At 34.0% G+C, this 18,886-nt stretch overlaps 1 protein-coding gene across 11 annotated transcripts in view; it reads left to right on the forward strand.

Moving 5' to 3' along the window:
• PIAS2 (protein inhibitor of activated STAT 2) overlaps positions 1 to 18,886 on the forward strand; it is a 139,363-nt gene that overhangs the window by 86,372 nt on the left and 34,105 nt on the right. For all 11 annotated transcript variants that reach the window (XR_012513109.1, XM_039463628.2, XM_074383513.1 and 8 more), the window contains 5 exons: positions 960 to 1,094; positions 2,888 to 2,993; positions 3,881 to 3,954; positions 11,401 to 11,561; positions 17,907 to 18,040. Coding sequence is in view for 10 of the 11 variants with exons in the window: in XM_039463628.2 (XP_039319562.1) it covers positions 960 to 1,094; positions 2,888 to 2,993; positions 3,881 to 3,954; positions 11,401 to 11,561; positions 17,907 to 18,040 (610 nt within the window). In the remaining variant the exon portion in view is untranslated. The remainder of the gene's footprint in view (positions 1 to 959; positions 1,095 to 2,887; positions 2,994 to 3,880; positions 3,955 to 11,400; positions 11,562 to 17,906; positions 18,041 to 18,886) is intronic.

The following is an 18,886-nucleotide window of genomic DNA, read 5'->3' on the forward strand; positions in this document are numbered from 1 at the left end:
TTAATGACTGAGAGAAAAGTGATTAAGAAGATTCTTCTGTACAAAAGGGAGTATGTGAATTCATTTTGCTTACATTTCTTTGCCATATATACAGAAATAAGTAATGATGCTTTCTCAATAGCACATAATTAAATTACATCAATGACATCTTAGCATGTGAAATATGGTACCTGCTTTTCAATATGTAGATCATTTTGCAGCTAAGACAGTTTAATTTTTTCAAAAAACGTATGATTTTGATTTTGAAATATCAGTGTGAAGTCTTGTGGTAACTGATAATTGGATATACCGCGAATCAGAAATGAGTACACTTGCTATTTAAAACAAACGCTTGATGATTAGATAAAAAGTAGATTAAAGCATGAATAGCAGTATTATGGTAGCCATCAAACTAATGACAATTGAAATGTTGATTATCCTTATTTGTTAACTTGACCTGGTTTAAAAAATTACCATTTCTGTCCCACCCAGAAAAAAGGCAGGGGAAAGTATTTTTATCATTCACCAGATTTTACAAATGAAGTCTGTTAGTTTGTTCTTTCTTTCCCCACAATTTCCAGTTTGCTTTCTGTCTTTCTCACCCCTGAGATATGAAAGTATTTTGAATGGGGACTGCTAAGGATGAATCATTACAAAAAGTTGTGATTTTATCTGTAAAGCTTGGTGTCCTATAAAAAAGGAAAAGGATTCATAGCTAATGTGGCAAGATGTCAGCATCTTTAATTTTAATGATGGAACATGGATTTGTTTTTTCCTACCTCTCTGGACTTGTGAAATATTTTATAACTTTTTTTAAATGTTATTTTTCTATTTTGGCTGATAATCATAAGGGCTATATGATTTTCAGGCTAAAATAAAAATAGTGTAACTGAAATTGGGCAGGATCCTGCATCTATCTTGGAAAAAATGTTTAATTTCTGCAGATAATTTGAAATAATTTTTCTCTCTTACGGTTATAGGGCTATGCACCACCACCTAAAAATGGGATTGAACAGAAGCGCCCTGGACGCCCCTTGAATATTACATCTTTAGTTAGGTTATCTTCAGCTGTGCCAAACCAAATTTCCATTTCTTGGGCATCAGAAATTGGGAAGGTAAAGGCTCTCCCTTTTGGGTAGCAGGACAGTGACCCCACTGGGGGTTGACTTACTATGTTTTTTCTTACGCTTTTGGCTCCAGCTCTTTTTGTTTTCGGATTGTAATCTCTAAAAAGCAGTAATTTTCAGTTCAGAGGCAACAGTGTGGAGATTCTTAAAGTTAAAAACTTTAACTCTGAGCTTTCCTGAATATCATCTCTTTATTTTCCTGGAAAGAAAATATGCATATTTATATTTCTGAAGGTAGTGGTTTAACCACAATTGTGTGAATGTTTGTGTTTAAGTAGTATTTAAATAAACTAGCAGCTTTGGATGATAAATATTTATGAAGAGGAACAAAGAAAGCTTTATCGGTTTTGGAGAGAAATGGTTAAATGTACACATGTTGTGATTAGAAATAATCTGTTTTAGCCTTTATATAAACAACTGATATCTCAGGTAACCTGTGATTATCTTGTATAAAAATATTTACTTAGAATTATAATATTTTCTTTAAACCTTCAGGTTGATGAACTTTCTGCCGATTTTTGGTCTTGTAGTAAATTACGTCAATTATGAGATACCAGTTAATACAACAAGGAATTTACATTTTAGAATTACTTGCTTATATAACCAAAATAATGAATAGAAAAGAGATTTCAGTTAATTTCTAACTGTCATCAGATTCAGTGTTACTATTACATGAAGCATCAATTTCAGTGTTCCTGTTACATGTTAATAAATGGAATAATATTCCTGTTTTATGGATGGAGAAATTGAGGCACTTTACAGACATTGGAATAAATGATTGTAGACATTGAAAACTTGGCAGTTTTGCCATATAATGGCAATAATACTTTTTCCTTATAATTAAAATGATTAATTGACCTAACATTTGTACCATAAGTTAGGCATTTAGATATTTAAAATAATATTTAAAATACTAGATTTGGCAACTTTTACAAGTTTTATGTTTATTGTAGAATCAATTGAATGAATATATTTAATAAAATGGGAAGATAGATTGTTTTAGCATTTATGTAAAATTATATGTCTCTTCGTAGCTCTGTAAATGGCTAATGAAGGTTCCTTTTTGCCAGATCTAAGAGATATAGGATTGGATGCTGTTGTTTTCTGGCCTTGACTTTTTAATTTTTTCATTTCTTCATGTGCCTAACGTACTATAGTAGCTGCCACTTGTCAGTAAAATACCCAGGATACAGGAGTTAATTTATCAAAGCTTTCCTCAGAAGAAAGCTGATACCTGGTTCATTTGAGTGATTTACTCAAAGGCCATGTAGCAGGGAGTCTCTTCTGCCAGAATTAGAACTTTGAAACTCTGGGTTTGAAGTGCTAATTCAGACCACTGGCATTTGAAATTTGTTTCTGCAGTGGAACTCTGCTTTTAAGTGAAAATATGAGAGCCCTGTTATATAAAATCGTTAAAAGCAGAATGATTTTGTTTAGCAAGATTCTGGTTAATCATAGGAGAGTGAATTTTCAGGGTGGCCCCTAAGGTACCAGTTTTGCTAAATCAGAGCAGTAGTTTGGAACCTATTGATCTGACCTGTGTTCCCATACGAGCAGGTGTTTTAAAGTGATAACTGATCAAGAAATATATTTAAAATGATTGAATGTTTATTTTCACTGAAGTAGTTTGGTTGATTTTGTCCCCTTTGCAGTCATTGACCATTCCATGGAAGTTATTTTGAATGTTATTTTTGGAAATCAGGGTTTCTTAAATAAGTATTTTATGTAAATAAAGAGAATATTATCTCTTATCTTTAATGCAAGTGTCTTTTTGTTTCTAGAATTACTCCATGTCTGTATATCTTGTACGACAGCTTACGTCAGCCATGTTATTACAGAGATTAAAAATGAAAGGTATTAGAAATCCTGATCATTCCAGAGCACTAAGTAAGTAATGTTTATAAGACCAAGCATTTTTTTTAAAAAAAGATTGAGCATATGAGATGCTTTAATGCTTTAAATATTGCTCATATAAATATTTACGTTAGTATATATTTGTTAGCTCACATACATAATAATTTATTTATATTACTGGGTATGTAAAATTGTAGACACGTTATCACGTACATAGTAGTTTTTAATTGTCAAAGAAAGTATAAGAAGTTTTTTGGTTTTTTTTTTGAGACGGAGCTTTGCTCTTGTTGCCCAGGCTGGAGTGTAATGGCCCGATCTCAGCTCACTGCAACCTCTGCCTCCGGGGTTCAAGCGATTCTCCTGCCTCAGCCTCCTGAGTAGCTGGGATTACAGGCATGTGCCACCGTGTCCGGCTAATTTTGTATTTTTTAGTAGAGACAGGGTTTCTCCATGTTGGTCAGGCTGGTCTCAAACTCCTGACCTTAGGTAATCCACCCACCTTGGCCTCCCAAAGTGTTGGGATTACAGATGTGAGCCACCGATACTTTTATCTTTTCTGTTTACAAATTTAATAATTGCTGGAAACAATACTGTCTAATACAAACTGTGATGAATGTGTGTTGGAAAAGCTTTGAAACTCAGGGTACTGCTGCATTCCAGCTTCTTCTTCTAATTGTTGTTCTTAAGTCTTAGCTTTCTATTTTGAAAGTGTTACTTACCAGCAGTTTTACTTTTAAAAAAATTTTAAGAATTTAAACAAAGAATTTGCATGTTCATAATTCTTTAACCTATATTGGGAGTGCAACTGTGTTTTTAATACATTAATATTTAACAGTTTAAGATGCTATATATTTCTATAATTTCGTTTGTCACCATTAATTTTTTTTAATTTTAATTTTTCTTTTCTCTTCTGTATAAAGTAAAGGAAAAACTTACTGCGGATCCTGATAGTGAAATCGCTACAACTAGCCTTCGGGTATCCTTGATGTGCCCCGTAAGTAAAGCAGCAGAACATTCTGGGGAATTTGACTTTTTATAAATTATAAACTTTCCTATAAAAGTAAGTGTGTCAGTGAATGCTATATTATGATAGAAGTTTGACCTTTTGTCTTTCCTGTTAAGGAATTTTCATGATTGAGTCATAATTCTTTATATTGTTTGGGCAAGAAAGAAGATAGCTTTAGGCTCAATATAGTCTGTTATAATTAATGTTGTAGATAATCTACAGTTAGTAATAAAAATATATTAAGAGCTGGCTCCTTTTGTCAGAATATAAATGATACTGAAAAACAGCAATAAAGTGATTAGGGCCTGATAAATGCTAATTGATGGTGTTGGTTTAGTGAGTTAGGATGTGTAGGATATGTTTGTAATGTTCTATTAAATTGCACAATAATTTTTATTTTATATCTCCTTACATAGAAACTATGAGGGAGAAATCAGTCAGCAACTCTCAGATCCTCCTTTGTGCTTGCCACTGAGCAAATTGTGGGAGAAAATATTGAGGCTTGCTTAGAATGTTAGTAATTGAGTTTGAAAAATAAAACCAACTCCAGTAACAATGGAGCAGACTTCACTTACAGTTAGGCTATTATAGTACCAAGAAGACATGGAAGGGGTCAGGAGCAGTGAATGAATTGGAGGGGAACCTTTTCCAGTTTAGAAGAGCTTAATGAGAAAAGTCATGAATCAGGTATTTATAATGTAGTTTTGTGGGCATTTGATGACTACCCATCATTTTGAGAAATGGGGAGAAATTGTGTCAGAAAGAAAAGAGAATGATTTGTTGAGTTTCTACGATATGTTCTTTATTTAACTGTCTCAGCAAACCTGTGTGGAGGAGTTGTCTTCATTTGTAGATGAAGAAACAGAGACTGAATGAGGTTGGCTAACCCAGATTACATGGTGGTAGAACAAAGATCAGGATTTTGGTGTTCTGACATTTCTGTTCTCTTGCCAATATACCATGCTGCCAGACTGGTATATAAATGTCCTGACTACAAGTATATTTATTTTATTCTGGAAAGTGGTATTTGTACATCTTTTTTTGAAGCTTTAATTTTTTTAATCTTCATTAACTTAAAAATATGAACTTGCTTTTATTGAAGTAGAATTTTTGGATATCAGGATTGCTTGGATACTGGGAACCTGCACTTGTCAAACGCAGGGAAGAGGACTGGAAAGCCCTGAGGGTGGCGGCAGAGGCTCTAGGAGGCATGTGGGAGGATCCACAACCTCCTCTGAGCACAAGCTCTACTCAAACCTTAAGGCATGAGTTTTTTCGGCATCTTCATGTTATCTTTTTTTCTCTCTCATATTAAAATTGGTAATAGATTGAAACAATTGAAATTGCCTTTTTGTTGGTTAAAAAACAGTTGGATATTGACCATTTTTTATGATGTAACTGTAGTGTACAAACATTAATTGCCAGCTCGATTCCACATACAGTCACTATATGCAGAGGGAACTCTTGTCACCCTTGTTTTAGATGTCAAACCGTTGTATCAGAAAGAAAGTCTTCTACATAACTTAGTTTTTCAGTTGTGTAGTACCATTTTCTTAGAATCTTTAAAATTTTTTTTCTTCTTTAAATTTTTTTTTCTTCATACACATGGCTATTCTACACAAGAGCAACCAAAACAAAATGCAATGGCTAAACATACTAAAGGATTCTCAGGCTTTTGGGGGGTTTTTTTTTGAGACAGGGTCTCTGTCGCCCATGCTGGAGCACAGTGGTGTGATCACAGCTCACTGCAGCTTCGAGTTCCTGGGCTCGAGATCTTCCCTTTTTGGCCTCTTGAGTAGCAGGAACTACTGCCACATACCACCACACCTAGCTAATTTTGGTGTCTTTTGTAGAGATCTTTCACCATGTTCCCCAGGCTGATCTCAAATTCCTGACCTCAAGCGATCTGCCTACCATGGCCTCCCAAACTGCTGGGATAACAGGCATGAGCCATCTCGCCCAGCCAAACTTTCAATAATAGTGAAAGTAATGTATCACAGAGGTTAGGATTCCTTCTATGTAAGAACAGGGAGCAGTTCCTTTCAAACATAACAATTTTAAGAAAATTGACTTTTCAATTATTTGAAGAAATGAAGTAACATCAAATAGGCTTTTGAAATCTTGTTTTATGTTTCTTAAATGTCTTTTTCTCTCTGTTTAGAAGTGACAAAAAGTCTATTTGTGAGACTCTTGAGCTTTTCCTCAGGGTTCATCCTACCTGATCTTTTCAGTGCATTTTCTTGGAAAAGAATGAATGGTACTCGTTGGGCTATAGTAGTACTATTAACATAAGTTGGGTAGCTAAATTATAATACATGGTATATTTAATTAGAATACAAAACACAGGTGTTTTTATTAGATTTGATGGATGGATGACACAAGTTAGATGTAGAAAGCGGTTTTTATTATCAGTTGGAGAAAGCAGAATGGAGTCCAGCCAGTTAACAATGCAGATAACATGGGATCTGCTGCAGTAATGGGAAATGGAGAAGGCAAAAAAAAATCCCAGAATCCCAGGCACTTGGATAAGAAGTTAACCCTGGGTTATTTGGCAAAACCAAGAGAAACTAATAGCATAGGGTGATAGAAGAAATGTTTATTGCATTTCACAATATTTTCGTAAAGTGATTTGCAGTGGAAGTGAGTCTGAGTAGTCGGAGCAAATTCTAAAACTTCTGTCCTTGGGACTAAAGGAAAGTAATATCACAGAAGTTTTATTGAATAGGGATCTAATTGAGTGTGCATAATCATATTTCTGAACGCAATATCTGAATTTTACATGGGAGTTTCACTTTGGTGATTTCAGCTAGTGATTTTCAGTCTGTCCTGCAGAGGTGGGCTAGGTAGCTGGGGAATAGAAAAAGAAAGCTAGGTTTGATTTTATCTCTTGAGATTCTAATATGTTTAAAAAAAAAAAAGTTCTGCTGTAAATAGTTGGAAACCACCAGTTTGGGCCATTCCAACTTAAAAACTCTTTTAATTTAGATTGATGGTAATTAGTCTACAGTGAATTGAAGTTGGGTGATGCCAGCTTTAAATTTTATAAGAAAAAAGTGTTACATTGCTTAAATACCACTTCATTCATAAAATCAATAAATTTCAAAACATCATCATCTGATTAAATTAGAATTATAATTTATTTTAATTGCGCATTCAAGTCCTTTTTAATAACATGCCTTAGTCACTAGGAAATTGATACAGTTTCACTAGCTAATAACAAATGCCTTCTTCAGGAATGCTTATTAACTGTTATAAGACAACTAGAATAGAATTAAATTTAGAATCAGCAACTTTTATAGTCCTGGATAATCTCGTTTCTGTATGCTGTAGAAATTTCAAGTCAGTAAAAAGAGAGATAGAAATGGCATAGAAGAAAAAGACAAAAACAACCCCGAAACAGCAGTTTGCAAAATGTGGCTCATGGATACATGAAGGTCCTTTGAAGAGGTCTATAAAGTTAAAACTTTTTATAATAATACTGACATATAATTTTGGCTTTTTGTTCTTGTTCTCTTATGTGCATAAAGTGATGTTTAATGTGGGTTACCTAATAGATGATGGTGTTATTGCAGTGATGTCTAATGGAATGTGTTTTTGTGTACTCTTATCTTTTAAAAATATGTTTTAATTTCAAATATACAAATATTGATAAATATAGTCCACATACATAAGCCTTTGAGGTCTTTTTTTTTTTTTAAATTTTTTTTTATTTTGAGACAGAGTTTCACTCTTGTCACCCAGGCTGTAGTGTAGTGGCATGATCTCGGCTCACTGCAACCTCTACCTCTCAGGTTCAAGCGATTCTCCTGCCTAAGCCTCCCAAGTGCGCCTGCCACCTCTCCCTGCTAATTTTTGTATTTTTAGTAGAGATGGGGTTTCATTATGTTGACTGGACTAGTCTTGAACTCCTGACCTCAGGTAATCCACCCGCCTTGGCCTCCCAAAGTGCTGGGATTACAGGTGTGACCCACCATGCCTGGCCAATATATTAGTTGTTAAGGGTCTAAAAGGGTTCTGATTTAACTTGTGGCCATAATGCAAATAAAAAGAAAAATAAATAAAGCATTATGAAACCAAAAGTTTGAGAACTGATAACGCATAAAACCCATAGTAGGCTAAGTTAGAACAGTGTTTTGAAGAAAAAATTTTAAGAATTGACAAATAATACCTAATTTTAAATTATTCAGATAGAACTGAAAAGTAAAAATGGTAATTTTAAATTCACAAGATCTGTTATTCAAAAGTAGCATTACTAGTAGCATGATAGATTTTTCTAGATTTAATTCTCTATATTATAATTATATGTATGTTTATTGGAAAATATGTATACTGTCCCATGGCCTGCTGTTTTTTAGTTAACAGTGTATCTTAAGTATATTAGTGTATGTAGACTGGTCTTACTTCCATCATTGTGAGCATTTTGTTGAATAGATATAATGTAATTTTATAACAAGTTTAGTGATTATTTGAGTTGTTTCTGCATAATGATTATGTAAAAAAGTCAACTCACTTACACTGGTGGAAAATTTCTAAATAGGATACCAGCCAATATTTATGTCGGTACTATTTAAAAAGAATAACGTGACAAAACAAAGGGTACCTCTTAAGAATACAATGATAGTTTGATTATAGAAAATCTATTAAAGTTACTCATCTTATAATTGAAAGGATCAAAAAACCTGTTATCTCCTTGGGTGCTGAATAGGTATTTAGTCAGTTTTTTTTTTGTTTGTTTTTTTGGTTTTTTGTTTTTTTGAGACAGAGTCTCGCTCTGTTGCCGAGGCTGGAGTGCAATGGCCGGATCTTGGCTCACTGCAACCTCTGCCTCCCAGGTTCTAGCAGTTCTCCTGCCTCAGCCTCCCAAGTAGCTAGGATTACAGGCATGTACCATCACCCCCGCCTAATTTTGTATTTTTAGTAGAGACGGGGTTTCTCCATTTTGGCCAGGCTGGTCTCGAACTCCCAACCTCAGGTGATCTGCCTGCCTTGACTTCCCAAAGTACTGGGATTATAGGCGTGAGCTACCGTGCCCAGCCAACATTCATTTTTAATAGAGCAAAACTTAGCAAAAGAGGGAAAGGTGGGTAATTAAAATAAAAGACTAACACCATTTGTAATGTTACAAAACTAGGATGTCTCTGGGGCATGAGGAACGTTTGCATTTGTGGTATAGCTCCATCAATTGTGTCCTTGTGAGTGTGTGGTTTTAGCCTCTTGTAGCTTCAGTGTCTTGATTTCAGAACTAGAAATATAGGTAGCAGCTTTTCTGGAGTCCTAGAGTTATGAAGATTATATGAGATTTATATAAAAGCCTTGGGCATGCTATAAGAGATAATTTATTTTTAAAGGAAGGCAAAACAGAAAGACGTAAGAAGAGAAGCTGCCCAGGTTTTATTCTGAACTTTTTTTGTTCTAAGTGATTAGTTATATTGTGCTACATACCTTGATCGAATCACAATAATTTTGAGGATCCCTTTTAGAACTCTGGTGAGACAGGTAGAGACAGTATAGTAGTGATGAGAGTGTGGACTCTGCAGGGCTGGAGCTTCCCAAGTCAGACCTTAGCTCTGCTGTTTTCTAACTTCGTTATGTTCGGTTACTTAGCTTCTTTGTGCCTTAGTTTCCTTATTTATAGAATGGGAATAATAATTATATCATCCTTTTAGTGTAATTGTTACGTAATTGTGAAAGTGTTTTTGAAATTAATGTGAAGTAGTCAACACTGTACCTTAGTAGGTGGAACTGTATAAATGTCACTTCTTTTGTAACATTTATACAAAAGATGATTTATACAACACATTTATATAAAATGTGTTGATGATTCAGCTAAATTATTATTTTGTAAATTACAACACTACCAGGTGTTCATTTTAGAGGAATTAGAAATTACAGATGAACCAAAAGAAAAAGAACATCCTAAAAAACCTACGTCCCAGGCAGAGCTAAGAATGTTTTAATTTTGCTGTGAATTCTTCCAAACTTAATAGCATAAAAAGAGGTCTGTCTCCCTTCCTTTCCTGTTTGCTGTTTTCCCCGTTTCCAGTCCTTCTCCATTGATTTTCCTGTCTGGTCAACAAATACTGAGCACATACTATGAGCTAGCATTGTGTTAGGACAGTGAGATTCAGTGGTGAGCAGAGATCTAGACAGTGTTTTTGGAGGTTTGAGTTCTAGTGGGAGAAACAAATTTTCAATCAAAATAGCAGGACTGGTTATAAATAGAGATTTTTCTGTAAAGGAAATATATGGGGAGGTTTGAAGGATTATGTAGGAAAACCAGGTCTAATAAAATCTGGATGTTGTGTATGTCTTGGTGCAAGTGGGCCACTAATAGTTGGAATAAGAATTTAACAGACCACTAGAGTTAATCAAAAGTATATTGAAACATTGACACAGTTGATTATATAAAAATAAAAAATTTTCATAAAATATATATTTACGTTCATATTACACACAAGAGGCTAATTTCTTGTATAAAGAGTACCTATAAATAGATAACAAAAGATTAATAACCGAGTGGGAAATGAGAAAAGGCTATAGGTGGAAAGTTTCTAGAAACTCAAGTGACTCTTAGAAATAAAAGAAGAGGATAAACTACCACTTATAATAAATGTAGTTCACAACTATAATGAGATATTTGTTACCTTCCAGATTGACAGAGATCAAAGAATTTAATAGCACTGCATTGAAAAGGTCAAGTGGAACAAAGCACATTAATAACACATGTACGCATAACCCAATAGGTACTTTTTGTGGAAGATAGTATGTTAATGTGACAAAAATTACAAATGCACTTTTCTTTTCACCCAAAAGTTTTACTTCTAGGAATTACAAACATTATAATATAAGTATTATAAATATAGAAATCTTAGAAATATTTATTATAGCATTGTTTGTAGTGATAAAAGATTGGAAACAATTTAAATGTCCATCATTAGTGTACTAGTTAAATAAGTTATGATACCTTCATACAATGGTAGCTTTTTACATACCGATTTGTGTACAGTAGGCACCAAGTTATATGACAGAAGTGAGTTGGAAAACTGTGTACTGTATACCATCAATCCTGGAAAAATATTTCTTTAAACACACTTGGTTTATGCTTAGAACATCTATGAAAGGACATTGCAAGAGATGGATAACAGTGGTTCTCTAGATAGGAAAACTGGGAGCCAGGTAAGGAGTCATATTTTCACTGTATATGAATCTGGATTTATATGTTACCTGTTTTGAAAAAGTGAAATGGTTTTTCAAAATTCATAGGGCAATCAATGAATAAAAATAAATTCTTGTAATCTTCATGGGAATGCACTCTAGTTTGGATTTTTAAAATTCTTCTTGTAAAAGTCTGAAGCCATGATACAACTGACCACATTCCCTTTGAGCTTATTCCCCTTTCTGAACTAGTTTTCCATGTTGTTTCCTGTCCTGTAGTTAGGAAAAATGAGGCTGACAATCCCATGCCGTGCAGTGACTTGTACACATCTGCAGTGTTTTGATGCTGCCCTTTATCTACAAATGAATGAGAAAAAGCCCACCTGGATTTGTCCTGTATGTGACAAAAAAGCTGCCTATGAAAGTCTAATATTAGATGGGTAAGTATATCCTTTTTAACAGTTGATATGGACTGATATAACAGCTGTTGGCAATGCCTTTGTTCAGTACAACTGAGTGAACTAAATTACAAATAAATTCTACTTTAGCATAAATCCAGATGTTTGTATGTTTTCTGTCTTATACATAATTATGCTCAATCTTATTTTTTAAACTGTGGTTAGTGGCATTTTTATCTTTATAATGTGATTTGTGTTGAGGGCAATGTTTTTGCTTTCTAAAATTATATTTTATAAAGCCCAAAGGAAAGAGGGAAAAGTTTGCTTAGTGATGTCATTTTGCTTACCTAGAATTTCTTAAAGTGGCAAGTAGGGTCTGTGCAAAAACCAGAGGAAGTGACAGGGTAGATACAGACACATTACATAGCTCTTAAGTTCAAAACTGGAGTTCATGGCTAGATGTTTCTGACTCTGGAGTCCAAACTGTTAAGCATCATCTCCATATTATATTGCATGTCAGAGGCTGGAAAATGGCATGAACTAATTTTTATTAAGTATCTTTTTTTTAAAAAATTGCATGTCATCCATGTATTGTGTAAGATTTAGAAAATACAGTTAGTGAAAAAATGAGAATAAAATTAACAATCCCATCCTATGGTGATGACTTCGTTATTGACATATTAAAAAAGATACTTTATGTAGTGATTTATATTAATGTATGTATATATGATTTTTACTCAATATGTAGTGAAAGTATCCTAGATCTTTAACGGTGCTTGTACAACTTTAAAATGTTTTAAGCCACGCACTGTGGCACATGCCTGTAGTCTCAGCTACACAGGAAAGTGAGGGAGGAGGATCACTTGAGCCCAGGAGTTCAAGGTGAGCCTGGGCAACAGAGTGAGTTGCATCTCTAAAATAAACAACAAAAGTTTTCCAAAGTATTATCTGTGGAGAAAAATGGGGAATGAAGAGTGAATGGGACTTTAACCTTCCTCTCTGAGGAACTTTGCTGAGTTTTTATTTTTAGCTTCTTTTGAAAAAATTTCAAACCTACAGAGGAGTTGGAACAGTAGCACAAAGAACCTCCCATGTAACTTTGACCTAGATGCCTCAGTTGTTTACATTCCTACCACAGCTATTTTTTCACTTTCTCCCTTACTATGTGTGCATATGTAATTTTTGGTGTGTGCATTTGTGATGTAGGGAGAGATGATTGTTAACATTTTTAGAAGCTTTTGAACCATCTGAGAGTTACACATCATCCCCCTTTGTACATTAATATTTGTGATGTGTTTACTAAATTCTTGATACTTCATTTTTGTTATCTTCTTTTTCCATTTAAAATTGCCCTGTGATGTTAACATTTTTGAAGGTGGCATTTTGTGTATGTCTGTGGAATTTTCTTTTAAGTTCTTAGAAAAATACTCAAAAGGAATGTATAACTTTAAGTCTTTTACTATTTATTATTAAGATACTCCCAGAAGGGGTAAGCTGTTTTTCTCTCCTAGTAAATCATTTCACTCTCATGCTAACAGGCATAACATCGCCCACTTCTCAGTCCTCTCAGCAGCCTTACATATTGAATCTTATTTTTAAAATTTCTACTTTTGAATGTGCTGGCTTACATCTGTCATTCTGGCACTTTGGATGGCCAAGGCAGGATGATTGTCTGAGGCAGGAGTTTGAGGCTGCAGTGAGCAATGGTCATGACATTGCACTCCAGCCTGGGTGACAGAACAAGACACTGTTTCAAAAATTAATAACGAAATGACAAATAAAAATGTCTACCAACTTCCTAATTGAAAAGATAGCTGATTGTTTTTATTTTTATTTTTTGTATAGAAGAATTATCAAATATTTAATTCCATATTGGTCATTATAATATCTTTTATGAATTGCCTCTTAATATTCCTTATTTTTTTTTTTGGAAACAGTCTCATCCTGTCCAGGCTGGAGTGCAATGGCACAATCTTGGCTCACTGCAACCTCTGCCTCCTGGGTTCAAGCGATTCTCCTGCCTCAGCCTCCCAAGTAGCTGTGATTACAGACATGCACCACCATGCCTGGCCAATTTTGTATTTTTAGTAGAGATAGGGTTTCTTCACATGGGTCAGGCTGGTCTCGGCCTCCCAAAGTGCTGAGATTACAGGTGTGACACCACACCCAGCCAAATACTCCTTTTTTAAATAACATTTGCTGTGGGGTTGTTCATCTTTTTCTTACTGGCCTGTAAGTAGTCATTATAGATTGAGGATATTAATTTCTCTGTTCACATGTACCAGATGTATTTTTCCAGCTTGCCTTTTAATTGTATTTGCTGCGAGCTTTGTTTTTCATTCAGAAGCTTTACACTTTTATTTCATCAAGTCTGTCTTTTCCTTTGGAACTTGTGTCTTTAGAGTGTTGTAGAAATTTTATATGAGCACTTGCTTGTTTTCATCAGACATATTTATGATTCCTTTTTCCAGTTGTGCAGTTGTTCCATTATACATGCTTCATGAAGTCGTTCAGCACAGAACTTAGTATAATTCCTATCATGTGTCAGATACTAGGTCTAAAAATGGTAGGCAGAGCACTTCTAGTATGGGAGAGTGTTAAAAAAAATTGCTTATTAAATGTAAAGTGCTATGAAGGTAAGGAATGACACTATGGGAGGAAAATTGGAGATGGGGAACAAACTTTACGGTAGTAAATAGATGATCCCATTAAGGTAGGCATCACCTCACCCTAGCACCCAGTTTTTTCTAAACCACATTTACTGAATAATCTCTCCCACAGATCTGAGATACTACTTGGATTATCTAATACATTTCTTGTGAATACTAGTATTAACTTCTAAACTGCTATTTGTTCCATTGATCAAAGTATTAGTGGACCAGTACAAACTGTTTTAATTATTAGATTTCTATTATGTGGTTGTATTTCTTAGGCCATTTCTTTTCAGAATTCTTGTTGACTAGTATCACAGTATATTCTGCCATATTCACTTGAATAAAAAAGTGTTCTCAAATTACACAAAACCTTTTTGGATTTTGATTAACATCATGCTGAGTTTTCAGTATAATTGAGAAAAATAAGCCTCTTCGCATGATGTGGGCATTTTGACATAAGAACTACTCATGTAAAATGTACAATTTGGTAAATTTTGACCTATTATATATCTATGAGGTTGTTATTCCAGTCATGATAATGAACACACCCTTCACACCCAGAGTTTTATCATGTATGTTTTAAATCTCTCCCTCTCACTCAGTCCTCGAGCAAACACTGATATGCTCTGTTTTTATAGATTAATTTAGATTTTCTAGACTTTTATGTGAATGGAGTTGTAAACTATGTACTTACTTTGTCTTCTTTTACTCAGCATACTTGTTTGAGATACATTTATGTTGTTGTGTGTACCAATAGTTCATTTTTAGCTGAGTTGCTTTCTAATCCCAATTTGTCAGTTTGTATGTTGATGGTATATTTCTGGTTTTTTGGGCTGTTGCAGATACAGCTACTGTGAACATTCATGCCCAACTCTTAGTGTGGACTGTTTTCATTTATCTTGGGTAAATACTTAGGAGTGGAGTGCCTGGTCACATGCCAGATGTGTGCTTAACTGCCAGAAACTGTCAAACTGTTTTCCAAAGCAGTTGTACTATTTTATATGGTATTTCCACTAGCAGTACATGGAACGTTTAGATTGTTCCTCATTCTCATTAACATTTGGTATGGTTAATCTATTTTTTTTTTTTTTTTTTTTTTTTGGAGGCAGTCTTGTTCTGTTGCCCAGGCTGGAATGCAATGGCATGATCTTGGCTCACTGCAACCCCTGCCCCCCAGGTTCAAGCGATTCTCTTGCCTCAGTCTCCCCAGTAGCTGGGATTACAGGCACCTGCCACCATGCCTGGCTAATTTCTTGTGTTTTTAGTATAGATGGGGTTTTGCTATGTTGGCCAGGCTGGTCTCCCAACTTCTGATCTCAAGTGATCCACCTGCCTTGGTCTCCCAAAGTACCGGGATTACAGGTGTGAGTCACTGTGCCTGGACATTTAGTCTTTTTAATTTTAGATCATACTAGTAATATATGGTGTTACTCCATTGTGAGTTTAATTTGCATTTTCCTTATTGCTAATTGTAGTGAGCATCTTTGCATATTTATTCTGTATCTGTATTTTTTTTGGTGAAGTGACTTCAAATTTTTGCCCACTTTTCAGTTGGGTTTTGTTCTCATATTATTGAATGTTGGTGGTTCTCTGTGTATTCTGTATACAAACCAGTTGTTAACGGATATGATTTGTAAATGTTTTCTGTCATTTTATCTTTTTAGTCTTTTAACAGTGTGTTTCAAATAGCAAAAGTGTCTAATTTGAATAAGGCTGGTTTACCAAGTTTTTCTTTTATGAATTGTGTGTTTGGTATTACCTTAAGACATTTTCTCTAACTCAAGATCATAAAGATTTTTTCTGAGCTTCCTGTAGGAATTTTATAATTTACTTTTACATTTAGGTTTATTATTTCTATGAAGTTAATTTTTATGTATGGTGTAAGATAAAGAGCAGGGTTTTTGGTTTCTTTTGGTGTATGGCCATGTGATTGTTACACCATTTGTTAAGATTAGTTTTTCCTCATTTAATTGCTTTTGCACTTTTTACAAAAAATGTATTGACTATATGTATGGATCTCTGGACTGTTGTATTGATTTATTTGTCTGTAGTTGTCAATACTTCATTTCCTGGAATTCAGGTAGTATGAATCTTCCAACTTTGTTCTTTTTTCAAAATTTTCTTGGCTATTGTAGATTCTTTGCATTTTCATATAAATTTTGAAATCAACTTGTCAATTAGGGAAAAAACCTGCTGGGATTTTGTTTTTCATTGACTCTGTAGATAAGTGTGTGGTGATGTAACAATATTGAGTCTTCTGATTTATGAACAGGATGTACATTTCTAATTATTAATCTCAGCAGTGTTTTGTAGTTTTCCATCTATTTTGTACATCTTTTGTCAAGTTTATTCCTAAATATTTCATATCTCTGTGGTATTTAAAAAATTTTTCTAATTATGGCTAATATATAGAAATATAGTTGACTTTTGTATATTGCTCTCATATGTTACTAAGGGATGAGATATGTTACTCTCATCCTTTAGTAATTATAGTAGCTTTATTATAGATTACATAGGATTTTCTATATAGTCAGTAATATTTTTTAAATAAGACAGTTTTACTACTTTTTTTCTAATGTGGATGCCTTTTATTTGTTTTCCTGCCCTTTTGCATTGACTAGTCTGGTAATATGATAAATTATGTTGATTAACTTTTGGATATTAAACTAATCTTGTATTGTGTGAATTAACCCCATTTGGTCATGATTTGTTATCCCATGTGTATTTGTGGTTGGATTTGTTTTGCAAAGTTCATGGGGGATGTTGGTATTTAGTTTTGTTGCATTGCCTGCCTGTTTTACTGTCAGAGTAATGCTGACCTTGAACAATGAGTTGGAAGTAGTGGTATTATTTCTCCTCAAATATTTGGTAGAATTCCCTAGAGAAGACTTTGGGCCTGGGATTTTCTTTGTGGTAAAGGTTTTAAATAAGTGACTGGAAGCTTATTTTTCTCTTTCTCTATTTAATTTGTTGCTGTTTTATTCTTGGTTATTTCTCTTTTCTTGTTTTTACTATAATTTGCTTTTTTTCTAGTTTCATAAATTTACTGATTTGAGACTTTATTTTCTAATAAGGAAAGGTTAATGCTGTAAATTTCCCGTTAAGCACTATTTTAGCTACAGCCCACAAGTTTTATTACATTTTTACTTTCATTCAGTTCAAAAATCTTACTTTTGTCTTTGACTCATGTGTCTTTTGTTTAGTTTCCAAATATTTGTGGATTTTTCACATTTTTCTGATTTGACTTAATTTGAACATAGTTCAAATACACTTGACTTATTTTAAATTTATTGAGACTTATTTTATTTCCCTAGCCTTCCCTCCTTCCTCTACCCCATTTTTCTTTTTCTTTTGAAATTAAAGTTTATAAATTATTTTACTGTATGGCATCCTTTGTCTGCTTGTTTGTTTTGCATGCTGTGTTAGAAGTTGTTCTTACTGTCAGTCTCAGCTGGGAGACTCCAGGTATCTACTTTTGTTTAGCTGTTGATGTTCATCAGAGAGTTACACAGGTGATTCTTAGTAAGTTACTTAACTATTGTGTTGCTTATTACAGATTTAAAAGATAGGGCAAAGGGGGTGTAATAATTGTAAAGTACAAAGTATTGCAATACCAAAAAAGAAGGGGTCATGTAACATTACTTTTGTTTTCTAGATAATGTGTGTTACTTTCTTATTTCACCTTTAAGCAAAGCTGTTGATTACATGTATGTACTTCTTAATTGGTTTTTAGGCTTTTTATGGAAATTCTCAATGACTGTTCTGATGTGGATGAGATCAAATTCCAAGAAGATGGTTCTTGGTGTCCAATGAGGCCGAAGAAAGAAGCTATGAAAGTATCCAGCCAACCATGTACAAAAATAGAAAGTATGTGTAAGAACAGCAGCAGAGAGCAAAGCAGTGAGACTCGTGCCACATTATCATTAATCTTGACCCCTAGAACCATATATTTGGAATTCAGCTTGTTGACTTAATCTTTTGATTATATATAATTTCCCCCAAATGATTTTTATTTTTTCCTGAAGATGTGTGCTAAAGTTTATACCATCTTATCAGCTATTTCATAGTGTATTTTTCCAGTGTAGAGTAAGTGAAACATTCATCTAAAATCATTTTAATATATGATGTTTGTTACAAGACAAAAAGTCACAAATACATTTATACAAACGGTTTTTCAGAATTGTTTTCAGAGTATTTGTAAGTGGAACCCTAGGTGGAGGTGAGGTTAGAGAGGCTACATCTTTGGTAGTATGGGGGTGATCACAGGTTAGTTGCTGGGAAAGTAAACAAATTGTTCCCTTCCATTTCTCTGTGGGAAGGAATTTTACCATTGCCTTGATTACCTAGAATGTGTACTTTCCATCAACTGCCTGCATCTGTCCACACTAAGTAGGGAAACTGAGGGCATTAATAATTGAAACTCAATGGTGAACTTAGAGTTTCTTTTTATCTGACAGTCTACTCACTGCATTTCAGTTTTGTTCTGATGACATTTAAGTTCTAACAAACAATGTAATTAATAATTAGAGTAAAAAGAGAGGGGGAAAAATAAAGGATTTATGCCATTATTATTTCTCCGTTTTTGATACTGAACCTGAATGCAGTGTCCCAAGGGTTCTCTCATCTTTGAGAAAAATGGGGAGTGATTTCCTTAAGTTTCTATTGCTTTTCCATTATCAACTACCATTCATTTTTAACCAAATACAGAGAATA

This window comes from Saimiri boliviensis, chromosome 13 (genome assembly GCF_048565385.1).
Source record: "Saimiri boliviensis isolate mSaiBol1 chromosome 13, mSaiBol1.pri, whole genome shotgun sequence".
In the NCBI taxonomy this organism is placed as follows: domain Eukaryota; kingdom Metazoa; phylum Chordata; class Mammalia; order Primates; family Cebidae; genus Saimiri; species Saimiri boliviensis.